General features: G+C 44.0%; 1 protein-coding gene across 3 annotated transcripts in view; it reads left to right on the top strand.

Annotated features, from left to right (window-relative positions):
* Positions 1 to 12596, top strand: part of Ulk4 (unc-51 like kinase 4) — a 345903-nt gene that overhangs the window by 14581 nt on the left and 318726 nt on the right. For all 3 annotated transcript variants that reach the window (XM_045136900.1, XM_045136901.1, XM_045136902.1), the window contains exons 8-15: positions 742 to 817; positions 1715 to 1807; positions 2327 to 2436; positions 2568 to 2637; positions 5281 to 5377; positions 5730 to 5834; positions 9280 to 9340; positions 12231 to 12412. In XM_045136900.1, the coding sequence (XP_044992835.1) occupies positions 742 to 817; positions 1715 to 1807; positions 2327 to 2436; positions 2568 to 2637; positions 5281 to 5377; positions 5730 to 5834; positions 9280 to 9340; positions 12231 to 12412 (794 nt within the window). The remainder of the gene's footprint in view (positions 1 to 741; positions 818 to 1714; positions 1808 to 2326; positions 2437 to 2567; positions 2638 to 5280; positions 5378 to 5729; positions 5835 to 9279; positions 9341 to 12230; positions 12413 to 12596) is intronic.

A 12596-nucleotide genomic window follows, 5' to 3' on the forward strand; every position in this document is an offset into this window, starting at 1 on the left:
TGCCCTAGCCCAGGCCGACCTGAAATTCACTATGAAGTCTCAGGGTGACCTCAAACTCCTTCCACCTCTGCCTCCCCTGTGCTGGGATTTAAGGCATGCACCACACCTATATTTTTAAAATCTTTTTATTTTATTTATGGTGGGGGAAGGCAGATACACAGAGAATGGGTGCACCAGGGCTTCAGCTGCTGCAAATCTCCAGATGTGTGCACCACATTGTGCACCTGGCTTATGTGGGTCCTGAGGAATCGAACCTGGATCCTTTCACTTTGTGGGCAAGCACTTTAACCCCTGAGCCATTTCTCTAGCCCAGCTTTATATATATACACTCATAAGTTCTAGGGACCAAACTTCAGTCTTCATGCTTGCAAAAGCACTTTATCTGCTGAGATATCCTTCCAATTCTTAAAAGAAAATCTCAAAATGTTGGAACTTTAAACACAAAAACTTTGGGGTGTCAGGCTGGCCATCTTCAGTGTGTTGTTTCCGCATTGTGTTTACATGTAAGTTAAGAATCTGCTTTTAAGGTTCATTTGTGTGTGTGTGTGTGTCTTGGAACAACATTCGGTATCTGCTGTGCGTACCCCACGCTGCTCATGACATGTAGGCTGTGGCTGTTGGTAACTGATCTAGTATGCTCTTGAAAGCTTTAAGAACTGATCCAGGACATTAAAATAAAGTGATACATTATGTATTTACCTTCTTGTCCCTTTTTAATTTTGGAAATTAATTTGTTTATAGATTCTTCACTTCCCAAGGCATCTTCAGATTTTATTAATTTGCTTGATGGGTTACTTCAGAAAAATCCTCAGAAAAGGTATGGATAGTGGTTAATGTGAATGAATAGTGGAATCATTTCATGTGTTTTATAAATAATGGGCTTTGTTTTATTTGTTTTGAGACAAGGTCTCACTGTATAGCTCAGGCTGACCTTGAACTCAAGATGATCCTCCTGCCTCAGCCTCCTGATGCTAGGATCACAAATCAGTGCCACTGCACCCTGCAGCAATGCTGTTCTCAACATGCAAGTAGTTGTTCAACTGAAATTAATTTCTAGAAAGTCTGAGTCTGGATTAAGAGATGTAATATCAGGAACTTTTACTCTAAATGGTTGGGGATAGAGTTCATTACAGTGGAGAAGGCTGGGCAGTGGGAGCAGGGCAGTTGGTCCGTTCCTGGCATAGGCAGCACGCAGATGGCAGTGGAAGTCCACGCTCGGCTCCTTTATTCCCATTTATGCGGCCCGTGGATGGCACCACCCACATTTATGGTGGGTCTTCCTGCCTCAGTTAACTTAACCTGGAAAATCCTTCTGCATATGTCCAGGAATTTGTCTTTTGGATAATTCTTGATCCTGTCAAGTTGAAAATATTAATCACATTTATTTAAAAATTTCAAATTGTTGATAGAATTCCTTCATAGACTGGTTGGAAAACCCAAAATATTTCCATCAGGTTCAGTGGATTTCAGAGTCTTAGTTACATTTTGTAGCATTAACGTCTCTGAACTATTATCTCATTTTGCTTTTGCTTCTGAGTGACTAGTTTCACGTATGGATGGAAGAGTGAATGATAGAGCATCTTCATAGGTGTATTTGCGTGGTGATTCTTATGCAAGGCAGACCCTGCAGCTGTACACAACTCGGGTGCGTCCTGGGGGCTCTGATACGTGGGCTGCTAGCTAACTCAGAGCTTCTCCCTTTGTGTCTGTGAAGGTTGACCTGGACAGGGCTGCTGCAGCATTCCTTTTGGAAGGACACCCTCTTGAGAGATGACCCAGAGTCAGGCATGGAGGATTTCGGCTTCAGGTGGTGGACACGTGTCTTCTTATATGGGGATCTTATTGAACATTCATGCACAGTGTCGTCCCAGAATGCCATACAGGTGGCTTGGGTTCCTCTGCTTTCTGTCAGATAAAACCGAGCATTTGTTTAATTGTGGATTTCTCAACTAGTTCAGTCATGATATGTTTGTGCTCTTGATTTGCTCAACTTCTCATCATTTTTTCCCCCAATCACTGATGAAGTGTGCTGGGATCATTGGTGCGCACCACCTCACCTGGCTTAGTATCTCAAGTGTTCTGATGTCTTCTTTAGTTGGCCTGCTACCTGCCATTTATTTTTGGGACAAGGGCTTGTAAGCTTCTTGGTGTCATGCCTTTCATCGGGAAGTACTCCTTGTAGCTACTTATTGAAAAGTTGTACTTTTCCACTTGTAAGGCTGTAAATGTGCATAATATATTTTGCTCTGTGACCTTTTATTTGATATGCAAAGCCACAGAGTGCTCCAAGGTAAGCTTGATTTTATTGGCTTTCTCCTTTGAGCAGCAGAATGGAATGTTCTGGACCACAGGATTCCAGGGAGCTTTTGCAGAGCCCTCAGAACAGACAAGCAAAAGGACAGAGGGGTCAGCAGCTGAGTCAGTCTTTCAGACTAGGTAAGCTTGCATCTCTGAGCACTCCATACCTCTGTGGTTGCTTCGCAGAGTCCTTGTTCATGTGCTGGCTGGCTTTGTGTCTCTGGGCATCATGCTCTGCTCATGGCATTTTCTTCCTCTTTCTGCTACAGATAATCCAACTGAGTTGCGGCCAAAGAGTACCATGGGTGGTCAGCTGAATGAGTCCATATTCCTCCTCAGGTATGAATTCTCTGGGAGGGGTCCAACTAAACGAGCTTATATTCCTTCTCAGGTATGAGTGCTCTTGGGCTGGGGAGGGGGTCCAGCTGATAAGTCCATATTCCTTCTTGGGCATTAGTACTCTGGGGCGGGGGAGGTCAGCTGACTGCCTATGCGTTCTTCCTCGGGCGTGACTCCTCTGGGCAGCTGGCTGCACATTCCTCCTTGGGTGTGAGTACTCTGGGGGGGTTGGCTGACAGTGCATATTTTCCTCAGGTTAGCCCATGTGTTTTTCTTATACTATGTTTTTGTATATGAAGCACAAACAATATTTGAAAGAATAAAACATCAGGATGGTTATTTTTAAGCGATTAGGGCCAATGTATAAAATGCATGGAAACTGGGTGCAGTGGTGCACACCTTTATTCTCAGCACTTGGGAGGCAGAAGTAGGAGGATGGCTCTGAGATCAAGGCCATCCTGGAACTACAGAACAAGTTCCAGATCAACCTGGGCTAGAGTGAGACCCTACTTTGAAAAACATAACAATAAAAACAAAAATAATAAAATGTATGAGAATTAACATTAAATGTTAAAATTTTTCTTTCTCTCTCTCTCTCTTTTTTTTTTTTGTTTTTTTGTTTTTGTTTTTTTGAGGTAGGGTTTCACTCTAGTCCAGGCTGACCTAGAGTTTATTATGTGTTCTCAGGGTGGCCTGGAACTCATGGTGATCCTCCTACCTCTGCTGGGATTAAAGGCATGCGCCTCGACGCCCGGCTTAAATTTTTCTGTGGTTCGAAATATCTCAGTGGCAGAGAATGTGTTGAGAATATGTGAAGTCCTGGGTTCAATCCCCAGCATTATAAAAGGGAAAATAAATTCTCATATGTCAATAATTTTATTTCATGAAATGGAAACTGTATAATGATGGACTGAAATGTTTTGAACTATTCTATGTGTAGTTAAATGTAAAGTTTGTTAAACATATGCACATTTTAGGCATTTTGAATTAACTTCTTGAGACACTTGCACAATCTCATCTAAGTGCACTACGTAAGAACTGTGTAATGGGTGAAGAAACAGTAAGTGAAAGGTGAGAGCCCTGGCCTCCAGGACTCTGAGGAGATAACTGATCATTAGATAACTGCTGATCTGAGGGGAGGTTGCTTTATAACTGAAGGTCAGAGACCAGGAGTAGCATAGAGGCCCATGATGATCACAGGCTTTCACATGTCACTTCATATGATTATACTTTATTTGTCAATTGCTTTAAACAGGTACAAAGGGAATTTTTCCATTTTAGTTTTTTTTTTTTTTTTTTTGAGGTTGGATCTCACTCTAGCACAGGTTAACTTAGAATTCATTCTGTAGACCAGACTAGCCTCACATTTACACCAATCCTTTTACCTCAGCCTCCCAAGTACTGGGATTAAAGACCTGCACCACCACACCTGGCAAGAATTTTTCCATTATAAAGTTTTTTTTTTTTAATTTAATTTTATTTTTTTAAGGTAGGGTCTCGCTCTAGCCCAGGCTGAGCTGGAATTCACTATGTAGCCACAGGGTGGCCTCAAACTCATAGCGATCCTCCCACCTCTGCCTCCCAGGTGCTGGGATTAAAGGCATGTGCCCCCACTCCTGGCTCCATTATAAAAATTTTTGAAATAAAACTGTAAATATTTTCCATCCTTTGTATAGTATTTGATATATTTTTAAAGTATTTTCTTTATTAATCAGTTGCAAGCAGAGAAAAAGAGAGAAAGAGATAAAGAGAGAGGAGAGAATGGGTGCACTAGGGCCTCTAGCAAATGAACTCCAGATGCATGCGCCATTCTGTGCATCTGGTGGAATTGAACCAGGGTCACCAGGCTTTGCAGGCAAGCATCTTAACTGCTGAGCCATCTCTCCAGCCCATATTTGATCTACTTTATAATGCTGATATCTAACAATAAATCTAACAATAGACTTTTTTGGTTTATTTTTATTCATTTATTTGAGAACAACAGAGAGAGAGAAGGGGGGGAGATAGCAAGCACGCCAGGGCTTCCAGCCACTGCAAATGAACTCCAGATGCATGCACCCCCTTGTGTATATTGCTAGTGTGGGTCCTGCGGAATCCAGCCTTGAACCTGGGTCCTTAGGCTTCACAGGCAAGTGCTTAACAGCTAAGCCATCTCTCCAGCCCTACCTACAGACATGTAAAAAATAATAAAATGTTTTAAGATTTATAGCTAAGTAAGAAAACACTGCACATAGCAAGGAATCAATACATAAAAAATAAATTTGTTATAAAATGCTATACAAACAAAAGTTAGGGTTCAAATTTTTTGAAGGATATTTTATTCATTTATTTATTTTGAGAGAGAGAGAGAGAGAGAGAGGGAGGGAGGGAGGGAGAATGGGCATGCCAGGGCTTCTAGCCATTGCAAACAAACTCCAGATACATGTGCCTCTAGGTGCATCTGGATTATGTGGGAACCTGGGTCCTTAGGCTTCACAGGCAAGTGCCTTAACTTCTGAGCCATCTTTCCAGCCGGGTTCAAACTTTTTATATGTGATTGTATAAAAGTATCATATTCTATTTTTCAGGATGTCTTTTCCCCTCAAGACCTAGTTATCAGAGGATGAAACTTCTGGAATGTGAGTAATGTCATGTATTTTGCAGCTCTCGACCGACGCCAAGAACGAGCACGGCAGTGGGGTTGAGTCCTGGGGAGGACGGGACTCAGAGCTCCCCGCAGAAGACGTCTCCTTTCCCCAAGGTGAGCAGCCAGGGACGCTTTTCTTCTCTCTCTGTGTGTGATGTGGTATGTGATGTAAGCATTTGTGTGTGTACGTGCAAGGCCCGAGAGCTTTGGGTATCCTTCCCTATTGCTCATCTGTCTAATTCCTTGAGATGGGTTTTTTCTTCCACCTGGAACTGCTGCTTTTGGTCAGCAAGCCCCAGCGATTCTCCAGCCTTGGGGGTTACGCGTGTGACCACACTCAGCTTTTGTATGTGAGTGCACGATTCAAACTCAGATGGTCTTAGGACTTCATGCTCAGGCAGCAAATGCTGCTCCCCGCAGAGCCATCTCCCCAGTGCCCAAAGTGTGACCTGTGCTTTTGTTCAAGCTGACAAGTGGGCATCTGAGCCAGCAAGCCCTGGAGTCCCAGATGAAAGAGCTGATCTACACGGACTCAGATCTTGTCGTCACTCCGATCATCGACAACCCGAAGGTGGGCAAAGGTGCTGAGCCCAGCCCGGGTCCTCTCTGCTTCTCTTCTCTGCCCTCGCTCTCCTCCCTGCTCCGCTTTCCCTCGCCGTCCTAGTCACGACGCAGCTCTCTGTCCCCTCATCTCTCCAGCCACATGTACAAGGCCAGCAGTCCAGGTGTTGTCAACACTGAGGTGTTGTGAAGGTCGACGTAAGTGTGCAAAGCCCACTGGCTAGGACTGGGTGGCCAGCTGACATAGAGAGCCCAGCCTGTCACATGTTGTCAGGGCTGCGGGGACACGTGGGGGAGTATAGCTCACTTTCCGTTCGAGCCTTGATGTCTCACATCTTTGGGGATGTAATAGTACATTATTTAGGGATGTGGAGTCCTCACTCAAAAGTCAGCCTAGAGGAGGCCATGTGCTGGTTCCAGCAGAAGTATGACAGGATCATCCTTCCTGTCAAATAAATGGTCCAAATGGCCAATAAAATGTTTTCTGTGACATGTAAAAAAAATTTTAATTTAATAATTTTTCCATCCCCCTCATGTTTTCTTTTGATTCCAGCTCCAGCATATTTTTATTCTACCACCTATTTTGCATTTCTTTCTTCCTGCTTTCTCTTCCAAAAAAATCTTTTTCCAAATTAATTCATGACTGTACCAGGAACACGACTGTGGATTAGGCATGTATTTTCTTGGGTACATGTTTGTTTCCTAGACAGACAGCTTCTGGTCTACATTACTGAGCTGTCTTTCATAACAGATCCAGTCTTTGTGTGAGTTCACATATTTGGCAGTCACTGGGTTGTGTTACATTTGACGGCTGATGAGATTTTTCCCAGCGGGCTTTCTAAAAAGGTCTGTGATATCCTTGGAATATGCTCTCTCTGTTTTTTATTTCTACTCATAAACTTACTTAATAGTTTCTGGGAAACCTTAGCAGAAATTTGTTTTTAAATTTTATTTATTTGAGAAAGAGTGAGCGAGCACATGCCAAGATCTCCAGCCATTGCAAAGGAACTATAGGTGCATATGCCTGCCTCCTTGTGCATGTGGCTTAGGGGGGTACTTGGGAATCGATCCTGGGTCCTTAGGCTTCACAGGAAAGCACCTTAACCATTAAGCCATCTCTTGAGCCCAACCTTTTAAAAATATTTTTATTTTGAGAGAAAGGGGGAGGAGAGAGAGAGAGATTGAGAGAAAGAATGAGTGTGCCAGGGTTTCTAGCAGCTGCAAATGAACTCCAGATGCATTACCACTTTGTACATCTGGCTTTACGTGGGTACTGGGGAATCAAACTCGGGTCATTAGCCTTTGCAGGCAAGCGCCTTACCTGTGTCTAAACCGCTGAGCCATTTTTTCCAGCCCCCCTTTAAACAGCAGGACTTAGAGGAAAGGTTTGTGTTACTAGCGGTCTAGCCTGCCTCTTACCCTGCTTGTGTTAATGTGAAGCATCTCATAGGGCTAGCAAACAAGCACTTTTCCCTCCAAATTCTACAGTTTATGCCATTACTGTCCTTTTTCTGCTACAGGGTCCTCCACTCCATGGCCTTGTGATATCTTCTCAGCTTTTATGACTTTAGGATTTTGATTAGTGCTTCATCATGTTTTTTTTATTTTGGTTTTTTGAGGTAGGGTCTCACTCTGGCCCAGGCTGACCTAGAATTCACTATGTAGTCTCAGGGTGGCCTCGAACTCACAGTTACTACCTCTGCCTCCTGAGTGCTGGAATTAAAGGTGTGTGCTACCACGCCCGCCTCCATTTTTTAATATGCTTTATTTATTCAAGAGAGAGAGAGAGAGAGAGAGATAGAGAGCAAGAGAGAGGATATGAATGAATGAATATAGGGATGCCAGGGCTTCCTGCTGTTGTAAATGAAGTCCAGATACATGCACCACTTTGCACATCTGGTTATACATGGACACCGGGGAATTCAACTTTGCAAGCTAGTACTTTTAATCACCAAGCTATCTCTTCAGCATTCGTCAGGTATTTTGTAGTTTGTCCCTCACTTTGGATTTATCTGAGGCTTTCTCATGGTAAGAAAACCACTGTGAATTTAGATTATGAGATTAGAATGAGAGTATACATTTTTGTCAAGAATACTATCAGAAAAATATATTAAAAACAAAAAGATTTTGTTTTTCAAGATAGGTTCTCACTCTAGCCCAGGCTGACCTGGGATTTACTATGGAGTCTCAGGGTGGCCTCGAACTCATGGTGATCCTCCTACCTCTGTCCAAAAGGAATTTTACATGCCACATAGAAATTTTGAAGAAATTAGATGCAGAAATGACTGAACTTTTGATTAAAAGTCTGCAAATGCGGTACCTCGGCTGTTCTAAACTCATGAATCCAACCACCGCTTTCTTTCTGTTCCTCTAATAAGTTGTGTGCAACCTCTTCACGTGTTGTGTCGTCCTGAAATGCGCTTTTCTGACACAGCCGTCAAGTCCTGACTATGCTTTAAGAACTCAGTCTCCTTGCACCTCTTCTGGTGCCACGTCGACATCACCATCCTCAAGTGCCCAGCAGGGCCCGTTGTTTGTGAAAACTTGCCCTCTGCGGCGTTTGCTCTGTGCTTACGGCCTGCCTGCTTTGGATTGTTAGCTGTTCCCTTTTTTGCGGTCTCGCGGACGCTTGCCTCCTTCCCCAAGCAGGGCCCGCGCCGTGACTTAGCGAACTGACGCCAGGACAGCCGCCCAGTCTTGTAACCTGCAGGCAGATTAGCTGCAGTAAGCCGGGAAGCCAAAATAGAGCCCGTCTTTTCCGTGAGCCTTTGTTTTATTGATGATACCAATTGTATCTTGAATGTGAAACGTCCCTCAGAGGGCTCATGTGTTTGAACACTTGCTTCCAGCTGGTGGCACTTCTGGGAAGGGTTGTGAGCCTTTACAAATGGACCTTTGCTGGAGGAAGTGAGTCCTTGGGGGCGGGGCTCGTGGCTTTATAGCCGAAGTCCACTTCTAGTTTTTCTCTGCTTCCTGTGTGAGGCTTCAGTGTGACTAGCTGGGCCCCTGCTCCTGCCACCACCCCTTCTACCATGGACCTTTTCCTGAAAACGGAGCTGAATTAAGCCTTTCCTCCTTATCTGTTCACAGCAGTGAACAAGTAATACTCCAATTAAAATGATTTTTAAAATGAACTACCTATATTTGCGTGTTTTAATCTCAAATATTATTTTTGCATTAGCTTTCTTTCTTTTTTGTTTTCTCTGAGATAGGCTCTCACTCTGCACCTAGGTCTCTCTGTGTCATAGCTGTGCACCACCTTGTCCTGCCCAAGCTCTTTTTCTTTTTGAGGACAAATTCTATAATCTCTCTTTCTTCCTTCTTCCCTCCCTCCCTCCTTCCCTCCCTCTCTCTCTTTCTTTCTATTATACTCATCATTTTGTAATCTGATATTTGGGACACAGCTATCTGTTTCTTAAGGCATTTCAAAAGTGTTTTTTTTCCCCCTCATATAGATAATGAAGCAACCTCCAATTAAATTTGATCCAAAAATCTTGCATCTACCAGCGCATTCAGGTAGGGTCACAGAGGCTCATCAAACATGCTGCCTCTGTGTATAGATATAAGTATCAAGTTCATTGGCACTCTTTGTAGAGGATTGATTTTCTGTTCTCTTTGCAGTGCTCTTGGGAAGTGTTGTGAAAACTATAAACAAACTGTAATACATCTATGCCCACGTTTGATCTTCCTTAGCTGAGTCTGGGCTGCAGTGCCCTCTTGTGGGTGGGGAAGTTCCTGTGGAGCTCTGGAGATTTCCTCTTCAGTGGGTCAGTGGGTAGAGGCTTCTGCCCTGTCCTTATAGAGCTAGTTGAATTTCTTTCTTTTAAAAAATACTTTTATTTATTTATTTGAGAGAGAGAGAGAGACAGACAGAGACAAGCAGATAGATAGATAGATAGATAATGATAGAGAGATAATAGATAGATGACAGATAGATGATAGATAGATGATAGATAGATGACAGATAGATAATGTGTAAGTGTATGGTTGCACCTGGGCCTCCAGTCTCTGCAGATGAACTCCAGATGCATATGCCACTTCATGCTCCTGACTTTACATGAGTACTGAGGAATCAAAGCCAGGCTGTAGAATTTGCAAGCAAGCACTCTCAACCACGGAGCCTTCTCTCCAACCTGAGCTAGTTGAATTTCTGTCACTTAGTGTTGTTGTGGGTGCCCAACATCAAAAGAAGGAGCTTGTCCATGAGGGACCAGGGCTGTGGGAGCTCCGCCTCTGGGGATGGGTTGCATAGACATGGAGGCATGATGGCTGTTTCCTTTCAGCCAGTGAGCCTCACCTGCCGTGGGTTGATCTATTTAGGTGTACAAGTTTTACTTTATTTTTAATTTATTTATTTGAGAGAGAGAAAGACAAAGAAAGGTTGAGAGAGAGAGGGGAGAGAGAGAGAATGGGTACGCCAGGACCTCTAGTCACTGCAAACGAACTCTAGACTCATGCACCACCTTGTGCATCTGTTTGGCATTAAGTGGGTACTGGGGAATTGAATCCAGGTCATTAGGCTTTATAGGCCAATGCCTTGACCTCTGAGCCATCTCTCTAGCTCCACAATTGTACTTTGAAGTTGTCAGGGTAGTTCTGGAGAAAGTTCTTTACTGTTATCGGGAATAAATTCAAAATGAACAAAATATATTTCAATTTAAATTTAGATAAATGTAGTCATGAATGAATTCCTTTTACTGATTTTCACTGTTATTGCTTGTTTAATTGGCTTTTTGAGGACAAGTGGCTGAATGTGGCTCGTTGGGGGCTTTGAGAGCTCCGGCTGTGGCCCTCATAACTGCTATAACCAGACCACGTGGAAGGTTGTTTTTGAAAGACTGAAGTGGAACAAATGCCACTAATGGTGCTGCTGGTGCAAGGACCCTCCATGAGCATCTAGAGACTCCTGTCTGGAATTAGGTTCACTCCTTCCCCTGCTTTGACTTTGTTAGGGGATTGTTTTTTAAATATACTTCTTTTTTTTTTTTTTTTTTTGGTTTTTCGAGGTAGGGTCTCACTCTGGCCCAGGCTGACCTGGAATAAATATACTTCTTTAATTATTTATTTACTTGAGAGAAAGAAGAGAGAATGAATATTGGATGAAAGAAAGCCTGGGTACTTCAGGACCTCTGACTACTTCCTCTGGGTACTGGGGAATTGAACCTGGGCCTGTAGGCTTTGCAAGCAAGGACCTTTAACTGTGGAACCATCTCTCCAGCTCCGGGGATTATTTTTTATACATTTTACCTTGTTTAAAGAAAGATCAACTAAGGTAATGCACATTTTAGAAACCATCTTATTTCTGAGTGCGCACCTTTTCTTAGGGTTGGAGTTGGAGGCCAGAGTCCCAGGTTTTTAGCAGCCATCCTCTGAACCTGGATCTCTTTCACAGTAATTTCACTGGGACTTCCTCATAGCTGTGGAGTTTGTACCTTTTCCAGGATTATTGGACTGAGCTGATTTACAAAGGGTATCCTGTTTTCTGTTACAATTTGATTTAACTTTGCATTTGGTTATATTCTGGGCTACAGTTCTCCTTAAATCATCTGTTCCTTTTATACATATATATTTTAAAACATTTATTTCAGAGAGAGTGAGAAAAAGAGAGAGGCAGAGAGAGAATGGGCTCACCAGGACCTTCAGCCACTGCAAATAAACTCCAGATGCATGTACCATCTTGTGCATCTGGCTTATGTGGGGGTCCTGGGGAATTGAACCTGGGTCCTTTGGCTTTGCAGGCAAGTGCCTTAACTGCTATGCCATTTCTCCAGCCCTGCTTTTTTTGTTTTTGAGGTAGGATCTTGCTCTAGTCCAGGCTGACTTGGAATTCATTATGAAGTTTCAGGGTGGCTTCGAACTCATGGAGATCCTCCTACCTCTGCCTCCTGAGTGTTGGGATTAAAGGCGTGTGCCACCACACCCAGTTAGCCTGGCTTTATGCTTCTTTTGTGGGCGCTTGCTCCTAAAGTGTGAGTGCCTAGTTCAGACCCTCAGCACCCAGTTAAGAGCTGGATGTGGTGATCCCAGCACTGAGGAGGCAGAGACAGGAAGTCCCAAGAGCTAGACTCTGTCTCTGTGAATAAGATGGAGAGCTCCTAAGGAAGATTCCAGATATTGACATCTGGCCGCCACGTGCATGTGCACACATGTGCCCCCACATAGGCATACACATCCCACACATATACACAAAAATACACAGAGAGGAGGCTTCCTGGTTGATAAATGCTGAGAGATATGGAGGGACGGCTGGAAGCAGTGTCACCCTGCAGGCCCTTTGGTCTTGACAACGTCCTGTGTGGGTTGTGTTCTCATCCCAGCTCTGAAAATCCCGCGTTCGGTTTACTTCTCACATGCCGTCTGCTGTACCTGCTCACCTCGCGGCCCTCACTGCCTTCCTCCCCTGCAGTGGACAAGCTGTCTGCTCTGAGGGACCAGGGCTGGAATGAGTTCCTGCAGCAGGTGTGCTCACAGATCGACTCTGCGGAGAAGGGCACCGCGGCCTCACGAGCCAAGCTCAGCCTCCTGGGCTACCTGTGCGTGGTGGCCTCCAACAAGGAGGTGGCCCCCAGACTCCTCCACTCCCCGCTGGTAGGTACTGGGAAGTGAGTGCTCCTTCTAGAGACACTAAATCGAGGGCTTGGGGCTGTGGTGTGGCTCAGTATAGAGCTCAGCATGGCCAGGGCTCCAACCTCCTTTCTAAAAGAAACACCCACACAAACCAAGGGCCAAAATACTTTATTTAATTTTCTTAAAATTAATTAATTACCAGTTT

The sequence above is a fragment of the Jaculus jaculus genome, chromosome 17 (genome assembly GCF_020740685.1).
Source record: "Jaculus jaculus isolate mJacJac1 chromosome 17, mJacJac1.mat.Y.cur, whole genome shotgun sequence".
Taxonomy (NCBI): domain Eukaryota; kingdom Metazoa; phylum Chordata; class Mammalia; order Rodentia; family Dipodidae; genus Jaculus; species Jaculus jaculus.